The sequence below is a fragment of the Macaca mulatta genome, chromosome 20 (assembly GCF_049350105.2).
Source record: "Macaca mulatta isolate MMU2019108-1 chromosome 20, T2T-MMU8v2.0, whole genome shotgun sequence".
In the NCBI taxonomy this organism is placed as follows: domain Eukaryota; kingdom Metazoa; phylum Chordata; class Mammalia; order Primates; family Cercopithecidae; genus Macaca; species Macaca mulatta.
Window position 1 is genome coordinate 16,571,181 of NC_133425.1, and position 13,081 is coordinate 16,584,261.

At 45.4% G+C, this 13,081-nt stretch overlaps 1 protein-coding gene across 20 annotated transcripts in view; it reads right to left on the reverse strand.

The window, feature by feature from the left end:
• Positions 1-13,081, reverse strand: part of MYH11 (myosin heavy chain 11) — a 154,362-nt gene that overhangs the window by 91,325 nt on the left and 49,956 nt on the right. For 13 of the 20 annotated variants that reach the window (XR_013410933.1, XR_013410932.1, NM_001438952.1 and 10 more), the window contains 1 exon segment: positions 5,267-5,294. The exons of the other annotated variants lie outside the window; for them this stretch is intronic. Coding sequence is in view for 11 of the 13 variants with exons in the window: in NM_001438952.1 (NP_001425881.1) it covers positions 5,267-5,294 (28 nt within the window). In the remaining 2 variants the exon portion in view is untranslated. 20 annotated transcript variants of the gene reach the window in all.

Genomic DNA, 13,081 nt, shown 5'->3' on the forward strand with positions numbered 1-13,081 from the left:
CATCCATTGTATTATTTATTTTATTATTGTATATATTTGTTGAGGTGGGATCTCACTGTGTCACCCAGGCTGAAGTGCAGTGGTGCAATCTTGGTTCACTGCCAAATTTCTAACTCCCAGGCTCGGTGAGCCGAGATCCTCCTGCCTCACCCTCCTAAGTAGCTGGGACTACAGGCACATGCTATTATGCTCAGCTAAGTTTTGTGTTTTTTGTAGAGACGGGGTTTTGCCATGTTGGCCAGGCTGGTCTTGAACTCCTGAGCTCAAGCGATCAGCCTGCCTTGGCCTCCCAAAGTGCTAGGATTACAGGCATGAGCCACCGTGCCCGGCCTGTCATTCATTTTAGACGAAAGTTTAAACTCCTCCCCAGGGCCTGGAAGCACCCCCCTACCTCTCTCTAATTTTATGTGCCAACACCCTCCTCCTCTTAATTTAGCCCCTCGATCACACAGCTCTTTCTCAAACCAGGCCCATGGCCTCTAATTAAACTGAATACACTGGATGGATTACATGCTAGACAAAATACAACTCAGGCCTAAAAATTACATTTATTCAGCTTTCAGTTTTCCTTTCTTTCTTTTCTTCCTTCCCTTCCTTTCCTTCCTTCCTTCCTTCCTTCCTCTCTCTCTCTCTCTGGGTCTTGCTGTTGCCCAGACTGAGGTGCAGTGGTACGATCACAACTCACTTAGCCTCTAACTCCCAAGCTCAAGTGATCCTCCCTCCCCAACCTCCTGAGTAGCTGGGACTACAGGTGTGTACCATCCCACCTAGCTAATTTTTGAATTTGTTGCAGTGATGGGGTCTCACTGTGTTCCTCAGTTTGGTCTCAAACTTCTGGCCTTAAGCAACCCTCCTGCCTCGGCCTCTCAAGACCCTGAGTTTCCAGGCATAAGCCACCACACCCAGCCAATTTCCAGTTTCTTAACTGCATAACCAAACAGTTGGTTCCAACCTGGCTTCTCTTGACCACCAACTATGCCTGAAAGCTCAGCCCTACTGTCAACTTGTAGCTCCTTCTAGTCACTTTGGCTGAATTTCACAACAAGCAAAATAAAATTTAATACCGCGACTGAAGATGTTGGTGGTTCTGGGGTGACTGGATGCATTTGCAAATAAAAATTGGATCGTTTTGGGATTTCCTCCCTAACAATGGCTAACACCTACTTCTCCAGCATTGGTTGGGTGTGGGCAGTGTGCTAAGTCCTTGCTAATGCTGCATTCCAGGAGATGGAGATACACAACAGCCAAGTCAACAAACAAATAATCAAGATAGTTTGTGGTGGAGATATCATTGCTATATCAGTGTGATATGACTGAGAAGATTGAGGGGAAGGGAGGAGAGGGGAGGCTGTGTATGGGGAAGCCAGAGAGTTGCTGAGCCTTGAAAGTTACCAGAGAGCCCTGTGGGAAGGATGGAAGGAAGGGTGGGCCAGGCAGGGCAAACGGTATGGACAGAGGTCCAAGGGAGGGAAATGCTGGGCCCAGGTATGAGGCAGAATGCTCTCCAGTGTGGCTGGAGGGCCACAACGGAGGGGGACAGCAGGAAGTGACGAGGGAAGAGCGGATCCATGCTCAATCTTCCAAGTCACGGTAAGGAATCTGAGTTTTATTCTCATGGGTGCAGGAAACCATTTCAGGAGGGGAACGGGGCTTTAGAACCAGTGTGGGGAGAATCAAAACTGCAGGATGGGCTGGGTGCAGTGGCTCATGCCTGTAATCCCAGCACTTTGGGAGGCTGACCGAGGTGGGTGGATCATCTGAAATCAGGAGTTTGAGACAAGGCTGGCCAACATGGAGAAACCCCATCTCTATTAACAATACAAAAATTAGCCGGGCATGATGGCATACTACTCGGGAAGCTGAGGCAGAAGAATTGCTTGAACCCAGGAGGTGGGGGTTGCACAGTGAGCCGAGATTGCACCACTGCACTCCAGCCTCGACAAAAGAGTGAGACTCTGTCTCAACAAGAAAAAACAACAACAACAACAAACTGCAGGATGGGCCAGGCGCAGCGGCTCATGCCTGTAATCCCAGCACTTGGGAGGCTGAGGCTCCCTGGGTCCCCTGAGGTCAGGAGTTCGGGACCAGCCTGACCAACATGGCGAAACCCTGTCTCTACTAAAAATACAAAATTAGCCGGGCATGGTGGTACATGCCTGTAATCCCAGCTACCTGGGAGGCTGAGGCAGGAGAATCACTTGAACCCGGGAGGTAGAGGTTGCGGTGAGCAAAGATCATGCCATTGCACTCCAGCCTGGGCAACAAGAGCAAAACTCCATCTCAGATAAATAAATAAATAAATAAATAAATAAATAAATAAATAAATAAACTGCAGGATGGATACTGGATTGCAGGAAGGATTTTTTAAAAATAGTGAGCACTTTCACTGCAATAGCAATTGATCATTACAAAGTGCTCGCCATGGGGTAGTGGCCTGTTTCTCCATTCTTCACATGTAGTGACTCATTTAATCCTTCCAACACAGTGGGGTGCTTATTGTTCCCATTTTACAGATGGGGAAACTGAGGCTCAGAGAAGTAAATTGATGTTTCCCGGAGCATACAACTAGACAATGATGGGGCCAGAATTCAAACCGAAAGGGTTAGGCTCTGGAATCCACACTTTATGACAGCATGCTAATGAATATTTATTCAATGAATAATGGATGAATATTCCTATTGAAGGAAGGAAGGAAGCAAGCAATGGGAGCAGGGAGCTTAAGAGACTGCTGCAGAGGCCTTGGTGAGAGGTGATGGGACCGTGAACTATGAAGAGGTGGTAGAGTCAGAGGAATGGACATAGATGAGAAATATTTCAGCATCACACTGTCCAAGTTAGGAACCACTATCTAAATTAACTAAAATCTTAAAAATTCAGTTCTGTAATACCCTTGCCACTTTTTAAGAGCTCAATTAAGTGAACTTTTAAGTGAACATTTTAAGTGACCTCATCACAAAGTTATGTTAGACAGCACTGCTGATGGCATGGGTGCTGGAAATGAGAGCAGGGTGGCCTCTTCTTCATCTTCACAGCCTCTCCATAAGCTCAGCTCAGAGAGGTTAAGTGACCCATGCATAGCCACACATGGGTGGGAAGCCATCTGAAAGTCCTACTCTTTCCTGCACCTCTCTGTTACCACACTTAATTCATTCACTCAATAGAGGGCAGTTGAGCAACACTATTTTGGTTCCTGGGGAGGTGACATGTGGCTTACGCATGGGTTTGGCTCCTAGGGGATCAAATTCTGTCCTCAGAATCTGTGACTATGTTTGCTTGAGATGAGGAGACTGTCTTGGATAATCTAGGTGGGGCTAATATAGCCACAAGGGTCCTGGGCCTTATAAGAGGGAGGTAGGGGGACCAGAAAAAGAGATTTGAAGATACTGTGCTGCAGGATTTAAAGATGGAAGAAGGGACCATAAGCCAAGGAATGTAGGTGACCCCTAGAAGCCAGAAAACTAGGAAACCAGGTCAGCAGGTTGTTTTAGCATTTATATTCACATATCTAGGTAGCATTATATCTCTAGATCCAGACTACTCATTGTTAAACATCAAATGTTTACTTCTGACCATGGAAGATGAGAATTCAGTCCCCATCTAATCCTCTTCCCTTTCCCCACAGAGCCAATTCCATCACAGGTAGTTATTCTGGTTAGATAAATACTCCAAACTTGCACAGCTGGGCTCCCTAGTCCAATGTGATTACTTCTCCTTCCACCCCAACTTTTGGTTTTTCCTGGAGTTTATAATTGCCTTTGTTTTATTGTTTCTGGGTTTTCTAGCTATATCAATTCCAAACTTATGAACTGTTTCAATCTTCTCTTGATACAGTTCATTGCCATCCTACCATCCATCACCATCTGCAATTCTTATTACTAGTTTTTAACTGACCTTCCAGATAATTTTATGCAAATAGGAAACATATGCATGTCCACGCATTCCTGCTCTTTTTAAAGACGCACACGGTTACATTATGCATATGCTGGTTTGCCCTTGTGTTTTCCTGTCATTGGTATATCTACAAAGAGCATTCTCTCTGAGCATAAATAGATCAGCCTCACTCTTTGCAGTGGCTACCTGGAAATGCTGTATTTTATTTAAATAACCCCTGTTAATTATAGCTTTAGTTGCTTCCAAATCTTAAAAAATATATATATGAATATAAATATATTAAATATAATACATATTAGATATTAAATATATATATACACAGTCTATCCTCATTATTTACATATTCCATATTTGCAAATTCACCCGCCTGCTGAAAGTTATTTGTAACCCCAAAATCAATATTCATGGCACTTTTGTGGTCATTTGTGAACATGTGCAGAGCATGGAAAATTCGACTCCACCAATGCGCACGTTCCCAGCTCAGGTTGAACAGGGGAATGCTCTACCTTCTAGTTTCAACTCTCATACTGTAAACAACTGTCCTTTTTGTAGCGTATTTAGTGCCACCTCTTTTTGTATTTTTGTGGCTTTTTGTTCGTTATTTTGCAGTTTAAAATGTCCCTTCAGATATGCTCCCTTTGGCAGCACACATACTAAAACGTCCCCAGCATAGTGCTCAAGTGTTGGCTCATGTTTCCAAGCACAATAAGGTTGTGATATCCATTATGTAAGAAATACACATCAGATAAACTTCATCCAGGCATCAGCCACAGAGCTGCTGGCTGTGAGTTCAATGTCAGTGAATCAACAATATATATTAGTATGTTACTTGCATATAAATACAATAGTGAAAATTCTCTGAATGATTTTAAAATTGAGTTACTATCTTCTGCCTATGTACCTAAGTCTTCAAAGAAACGGTTACACCAATCACCAAATATGGCTCTGATGTGTTTGTGGCTTGATAATTGTGAAATATTAAAGTGATAGTTTAACATCTTCCTTATTCATACAGATGGCTGTTATGCAACTAGATTAGATTCTGCATATAATATGTTTAGTTCAAGTCCTGGCACACAGTACATGTTCAATAAATGCTAGTTTTTTGGAAGGAGGAGAGGTATGGAACCAAATGATACCAGGTATCATTAAGAGTTTAAGTTTGCCTGCCTCCGCAGAAGAACACATATCACAAATGTTTAATGAGTACCTACACTGTGCCAGGCATAAAGAGAGGCACTTGGAACCATGAAGAAATCAAAGATCTCATGGATCTTTTCTTTCATAGGTTGGATCTCAACTCTGGGAAAAAAAAAAAAAAAAAAAAAAAAAAAAACAACAAAAAAAAAACAGAATATAAAGCAGTTCCACTTACGTGCATAGAATGGACTGGTCCTCCCGATCTGCAAACAGAAAGAAAAAAGAGCCATGAATTAAAATGAGCTCTGAGCTAAGGGTCTGGACTTGGCTCCTCCTAGGGCCATTCTAAAGTTCCTCCATGCCGGCCCCACTGGAAGTGACAACAGGTCAGCTGGGCTCATTGCCCAGGCCACAGGGGCCAAGACCAAAGCCAAAAGGGCAGCCCCAAAGTCCAAGAGGCAGCCCCAGAAAGATGCTGGAGCCTGACTGATCCAGGAGTCATTAGCATCCAGCCACATCAGTTCTGGAGGTGTCGCTGGAGGCCCACCCCACCCAGATTAGGATAGGAACCAAACACAGATGTTAGATCTATACAGATTGGAATTCCACTTAGCCACTTCTCTGCTCTGTGGCCTTGGGCAAGTATTCTTAAACTCTATGCCTCAGTTCCTTCATCTGTAATATAGTATTGTGCACATTTGTGGTTTTTTGTAAATCCAGCATCCATTTCCTCTTCTTCCAGAAGCATCTTGTGGTCCTTGAGGTTTCCCCCATCACCCCTGCCATCATGTACAGTCTTAGTGGGACTGCCTCATAAGTACCTTCAACAAAGAGGTAAGAACGTGTTCCAGGCTGCATTGGTCGGACTCTCTGGCCTAAAGCTCCAAGCTCAGTCAATGACAGGGAAGCACAGCAGGTGGACAGAGCCCTGAGGCAGACTTTCTTTCTGCCCCTGGACCCAAGCAGCCCCAGTTTCTGTCATTTACCTAGCCTGATTCCCAGTATTCCCGCTGCATCTGTGAGCTCCTCCATACTCCCCTACAAATCCTTTTCCTCTACTAGATGACAGAGTCAGTCTCCGTTATTTACTACCAGAGAAACCCAAAAGATACAGAGGTCATCAAAGAACTAAACATGATTAAGCAGACATTACCCATTACCTTCTACTCTTAAAGAGGCCTCTGACGTGGAGCCAGGCTCTGAAGACCCATTTCCTTCCCAAAGAGAGATCTGAGAACAGTTACCAACACTTTCAATAGTCACCTAATGATGTAGAAATCCCAGCATCATATCTGCTGATAGACAATGCCACAGTGGCAAGCATTTCTTAAATCCACTCCCTGGCTTCAGTCCTACTAGTTCAGTGCTCAGCTCTCACAAGCTTCATTTCAAGTCTCCTAGGCTTGGTTTAACATTGTATCTCTAGTACTGGCAGATAGATAGTAGGTGCTGAACTATACTTGTTAGATAGGTGGGTGGGTGGATGGATGGATGGATGGATGGATGGATGGATGGGAAGATGAGTAGATGGAAGGAAGGAAGAAAGGAAGGAAGGGTAGATGGGTGAATTGAAGGGTGGGTAGATGGATGGGTGGGTGGATGGATGAATAGACAGATGGATGGGAGGGTGGATGGGTAGGTGGATAGGCAGATAAGTAAGTGAGTAGATGGGTGGGTGGATGGGCAGATGGGTGGGAAGATGGATGGATGGATGGATGGTTGGATGGATAGATGAGTAGATGGGTGGAAGGATGGAAGGACAGGTGGATGGGTAAGTGAATGGAAGGAAGGACGGAAGGAAGACAGGATGGGTGGATGGAAGAATGGATGGATAGGTAAATGGATGGGAGGATAAATGGATGGGTGGTTGGGTGAATAGGTAGATAGGTGGCTAGATGGAGGGATGGATAGATGGATAGGTAGAGAGACAGGAAGACAAATGGATGAGTGGGTGGGTGGGTAGGTGGACGAATGGATGGAAAGAAGGAAGGAAGGATGGATGGATAGATGGATAGATAGGCAGGAAGAAAGAAAGAAGAAAGGAGGGAAACGTGGGTAGATGGGTAGGTGGGTGGGTGGATGGAGGAGGGAAGAATGAGTGGGTGGATGACAGAGTGGATGGCTGGGTGAATGGGAGGGAGGACAGACTGGATAGGTGGGCAAATGAGAGGGACGGATAGATGGATGGTTGGATGGGAATATGAATGGGAGGATGGATGGGACTGAAGAAGGCAAAGTGAAAGAGGTAACTCTTTCTTCCATCTATAATCTGAAGAGAGAACTGACTGGAGGTGGGCATGTTCCTCGGATCCTATGCCCAACTCCAATCAGTTCTCTCTCTCTTCCCTCAGATTATAGATGGATGTTTAGGTGGCCTGGTTGAACAAAATCCTCAAGACAAAAGGCCTAAAGACTAGTCAACTCTGGAAGTTTCAATTCTGGTGTATTTATGTAATGGCGCATTTAAAATTAGGCAGGCTGGGCACAGTGGTAATGCCTGTAATCCCAGCACTTTGGGAAGGCAAGGAGGGTGGATCACTTGAGTTCAGGAATTCCAGACCAGCCTGGCTAACATGGTGAAACCCCATCTCCACTAAAAATACAAAAATTAGCTGGGTGTGATGGCACACGCTTGTAATCCCAGCTACTCAGGAGGCTGAGGCAGGAAAATTGCTTGAACTCGGGAGGCAGAGGTTGCAGTGAGCAGAGATCGTGCCACTGCACAGCAGGCTGGGCAACAGAGCAAGACTCTGTCTCAAAAAAATACATGAATAAAATAGGCAGCCATTGAAAAGAAGCAGGCAGAGCTTTATGGATGGACACAGAAAAATCTCCAAAATATATTAAGCTAAACAAAGATGAGGTAGCATAGTGTTATAACTTTTGTGTTTTAAAAAGAGAGATATATAGGTAGGATGCAGTGGTTCATGCCTGTAATCTCAACACTTTGGGAGGCTGAGATGGGAGGATCACTTGAGGCCAGGAGTTCCAGACCAGCCTGGACAACATAGCAAGACCCAGTCTCTAAAAAAAAAAAAAAAAATTATTTTTTAAAATTAGCTAAGTGTGAGGGACATACCCCTTGTCCCAGCTCCTTGGGAGGCTGAGACAGTAGGATCCCTTGAGCCAAGGAGTTCAAGGTTGCAGTGAGCTGTGATTACACCATGGCACTCCAGCCTGGGCAGTGGAGTGAGACCCTATGTCTAAAAACAGGCCTGGGACGGGCGCAGTGGCTCACGCCTGTAATCCCAGCACTTTGGGAGGCTGAGGCGGGTGGATCACCTGAGGTCAGGAGTTCGAGACCAGCCTGGGCAACATGGTGAAACCCATCTCTACTAAAAATACAAAAAATTAGCCACTCATGGTGGCAGGCACCTGTAATCCCAGCTACTCAGGAGGCTGAGGCAGGAGAATCGCTTGAATCCGGGAGGCAGAGGTTGCAGTGGGCTGAGATTGTGCCACTGCACTCCAGCCTGGGCAACAGAGCAAGACTTCAACTCAAAGAAAAAAAAAAAAAAACAGGAAAAAAAACAATCAAACTTTAATCTCTCCACTATACTCTGGAGACAGACAGATATCCGTGCCTTTAGCTTCCACCCGGGGGGAGAAATTCACTTGAGGACAGAGCAAAATGGGAAACCAGTTTAAAATTTTTTTTTTTTTTTTCCCTGAGATGGAGCCTCACTCTGTAACCCAGGCTGGAGTGCAGTGGCTTGATCTTGGCTCACTGCAACCTCTGTCTCCTGGGTTCAAGCAATTCTCCCACCTCAGAGCCCCCGAGTAGCTGGGATTACAGGCGCGTGCCACCACACCCGGCTAATTTTTATATTTTTTGCAGAGACGGGGTTTTACCATGTTGGCCAGCCTGGTCTTGAACTCCTGACCTCAGGTGATCTACCCACCTCAGTCTCCCAAAGTACTAAAAAATGATTTTTTAAAAGAGGGTGAAAGATAGAAGAACCAGGTTCCCTGTGATTAGAATCCAGGCAGAGAGAACCTCCTGGGACCGGCGCAGACAACCTCCACTATCTTAAGGAGAGATTTTGAGATGGACAGTCAGATGGGCTATGTTGATCCACTACTTCAGGGACAGAGGCAGGCTTTCCTAGCAGTCTTGTGAATCCTAGGCCCAGAGCAGGAGAGATTTATAGGCTCAGATGCTCACAGGCCCCCCAGGAGAGGGAGCAGGCTCCAGGGAAGGCCTGGGAGCTGCTAGCGCGGCTCCGAGCTGGGGACTGCTGGGAGACCTCTGGCCCGACGTTCCCATCGGAAACACACCACTTCCAGGCGTGGGAAGCTTGCAGGGTGCTGGTGACGAGCAGAAGGACTCCATGTGGGTGCTGTCTGCCAACCCACGTGGGGCACAGGGAACTCTAAGATCCTGGAACTTTTTATCTGATTCCTTCCCCAAGCCTGAGCTTGTGTTGGACTCAAAAACAGTGTTCTCCATACAAAGCAGTTTTACCCCTTCCTTGCTTTGCACAGGCGATTTCTTCTGCCCAGTGCACCCACCACCACTTCTCCTCTGGCCTCATCATTCTCTGTTTTTTTTTTTTTCCATGGAGGTAAAATTTACACTACATAAAATGAACCATTTTAAAGTGAAGAATTCGAGCCAAGCGCAGTGGCTTATGCCTGTAAACCCAGCATTTTGGGAGACTGAGGCAGCTGGATCTCCTAAAGTCAGGAGTTTGAGACCAACATGGCAAAACCTCGTCTCTACCCAAAAATACAAAAATTAGCTGGGTGCCGTGGTGCACACCTGTAATCCCAGCTACTTAGAAGGCTGAGGCAGGAGAGTCATGTGCACCGGGGAGGTGGAGGTTGCAGTGGGCTGAGATCGTGCCACTGTACTCCAGCCTGGGTGACAGAGGGAGACCCTGTCTCAAAAAATAGTAATAAAAATAAAAAAATAAATACAATGCATAATTCAGGGGCATTTAGTACATTCACAGTGTTACATAACTACCACCTCTATCTAGTTCTAAAATATTCTGTCACTCCAAAATGAAACCCTGTACTCATTAAGCAGTCACTCCCCCATAAGCCCTGGGACCACAAATTTGCTTTCTGTCTCTGTGGACTTACCTATTCTAGATATTTCTGCATAAATGGAATTGTACCATGTGTGGCCTTTTGTGTCTGGCTTCCTTCACTTAGCATGTGGCTGAAGTTCATCCATGTTGTAGCAGGTCCCAGACTTTATGCCTATTTGTGGCTGAGTCATATCACGTTGTATGGATAGATCATATTTTGTTTATCAACAGTTGATGGACGTTTGGCTTATTTCCACCTTTTGGCTATTCTGCACCGTGCTGCTATGAACATTCTTGTACAAGTTTTAGTTTGAGTACCTTTTCAATTCTTTGGGTATATATACCCTAATCTGTATTTGAAACATCATCTTGGGAGTCAACTCTTTCACAATACCTTCTCTAACTATGCACTTTTCTAGAGCTGAGTTGGGGACCTTTCCACTTGACCTCCTACCTGCAGGATGGCCATGGACAGTGGTGCATGTTGTACACTGCATAACTCTATGGAGAAACTATTTGCATTGGTCATTGTAGATGTGTGTGTTTATTGTAATAATCTTTCAGCAGATGGAGGAAAAGTGCTTTAAGAAAATGGTACCTTTCTCTAATTCTATAAACGTGAGTGTCATATGGCCTAGTGGCTCCTACGGTGCACAGGTTCTCTCCATTTTAGTAATTATCATCATTGTGATCCTTACTTAACAAATGTGTTAAAACATTTTGGCAGAAGAAGGTACAGATGACATGGAATGATAATAGGCCATCTATCCATGGTATGGTATTCAGAGTTCTTCTTGTTTTTCTTGTCCATATTGGTAAAAATTATGGACTTTACATTATTCATAATATCCAAAAAGTAGAAACAACCAAATGTCCATCAGTGGGTAAATGGTTAAACAAAACGTGGTCTACCCAGACAATGGGATAGTATTCAGCCATGAAAAGAAAGGATGTTATAGCTGGGCGCCATGGCTCATGCCTGAAATTCCAGCACTTTGGGAAGCTGAGGCAGGTGGATTGCTTGAGCCCAGGAGTCCGAAACCAGCCTGGGCAACATGGTGAAACCCTGTCTCTACAAAAACAATGCAAACATTAGCCGGGCATAGTGGCACATCCCTGTGGTCCCAGCTACTCAAGAGGCTGAGGTGGGACAATGGCTTGAGCCCAGGAGGTGGAGGTTGTAGTAAGCTAAGACTGTGCCACTGTACTCCAGCCAGGGTGATAGAGATAGACCCTATCTTAAAAATATATAAATAGTACAAAACCATGATACAACATGGATGAACCTTGACAACATTATGCTAAGTGAAAGAAGCTAGCTGGCTGGGCGCAGTGGCTCACACCTATAATCCTAGCACTTTGGGAGGCTGAGGTGGGCAGATCACGAGGTCAGGAGTTCAAGACCAGCCTGGCCAAGATAGTGAAACCCCGTCTCTACTAAAAATACAAAAATTAGCCAGGTGTGGTGGCACGTGCCTATAGTCCCAGCTACTCAGGAGGCTGAGGCAGGAGACTCACTTGAACCTGGGAGGCAGAGGTTGTGGTGAGCCGAGACCGTACCACTGCACTCCAGCCTGGGTGACAGAGTAAGACTCTGTCTCAAACAAAAAAGAAGCCAGCCACAAAAGGTCACATATGATTCCATTTATATGAAATGTCCAGGATAGGCAAATCCATAGAGACAGAAAGTAGATTTGTGAATTCGTGGCTGCCAGAGCTGCGGGTAGGAATATGGAGTGACAAAAATATGTGCATAAGATTTCTTTGGGGGATGATAGAAATATAAAATTATATTGCAGTGATGGCTGCATAACCGTGTAAATTACTAGTGAATTTAGACAGTTATGCAGACATCACTGCAATATAACTTAGGTGTGAATTGCATCCTTAAAATGAATTTATTTAAATTATACCACATAAAGCTTTTTTAAAAATGATGTTCATTTTATACCGACTCTGGGTGGTTATAAATCTGACTTCTTCCACTTCACACGGGTCTATTAGGTTTCCAACAATTACAAAATTGTTTGTTTTTAATGCTTTTCCCATGAACCAATGAGCTTCTTCCTGAAGGTCAAGGGCTGTGCCTGATCCCGGGTACGAGGAACAATGCCTGACACACAGTAGGTGCTCAGGAAATGCTTATTAATTTGAATTGCTCTCTGGCTCAGAGAGGCAACCGAGGTAGAAGCAATAGAAAATGTATATTCACGTGTTCACATATTCACTCAACAAACGAGTCCTGAGCCAGGTACTGAAAGCATAAAAGTCAATAAGATCTACCTTTTTTTTTCTTTTCTTTTTTAAGAGATGAGGTCTCACTCTGATGTGCAGGCTGCAGTGCAGTAGCACGATCACAGCTCACTGCAGCCTCGACCTCCTGGGCTCACATGATCCTCCCATCTCAGCCTCCTGAGCAGCTGGGACTACAGGTACATGCCACCATGCCTGGCTAATTTTAAAAAAATTTTTTGTAGAGACAGGGCCTTACTATATTACCCAGGCTGGTCTCAAACTCCTGGCGGCCTCAAGTAATCCTCCTGCCTCGGCCTCCCAAGTAACCGAAACTATAGGCTCAAGTCAACGCACCTGGCTTCATGGCTTAGATGCCAAGTTTTTTTTTTTTTACACCACCTGAGCAGGACAGGAAGCCTTCACGGCAGAGGTGACTACTGAGCAGCATTAAGAAAAATGTGAAAGAATCTCCTGGGGAGAGGTTGAGGCAGAGCATCCCAAGAAGAGGGCCTGGGACAGGAGCTCTGAAGTGGGCAGAGACAGAGTACCGAGTCTTCGTGGAAGCTGGGAAGGCTGGAGCTGGGGGTGGCCGGCCATCATCAGGACCTGCCTGGGGCTGAGCTTCCCACCAGCCCAGATCCCTGGGGCTCATGTCACCTCACACCCCATCCTTAAACATGCCTCTCTCCCCTCCTCCTCCCCAGACTCCCTGCCCAACCTTGGATGTGCAAGCTTCCAGGCACGTTTTCTGAGAAGATAAAGGGCTTCAGCGGTTCCTC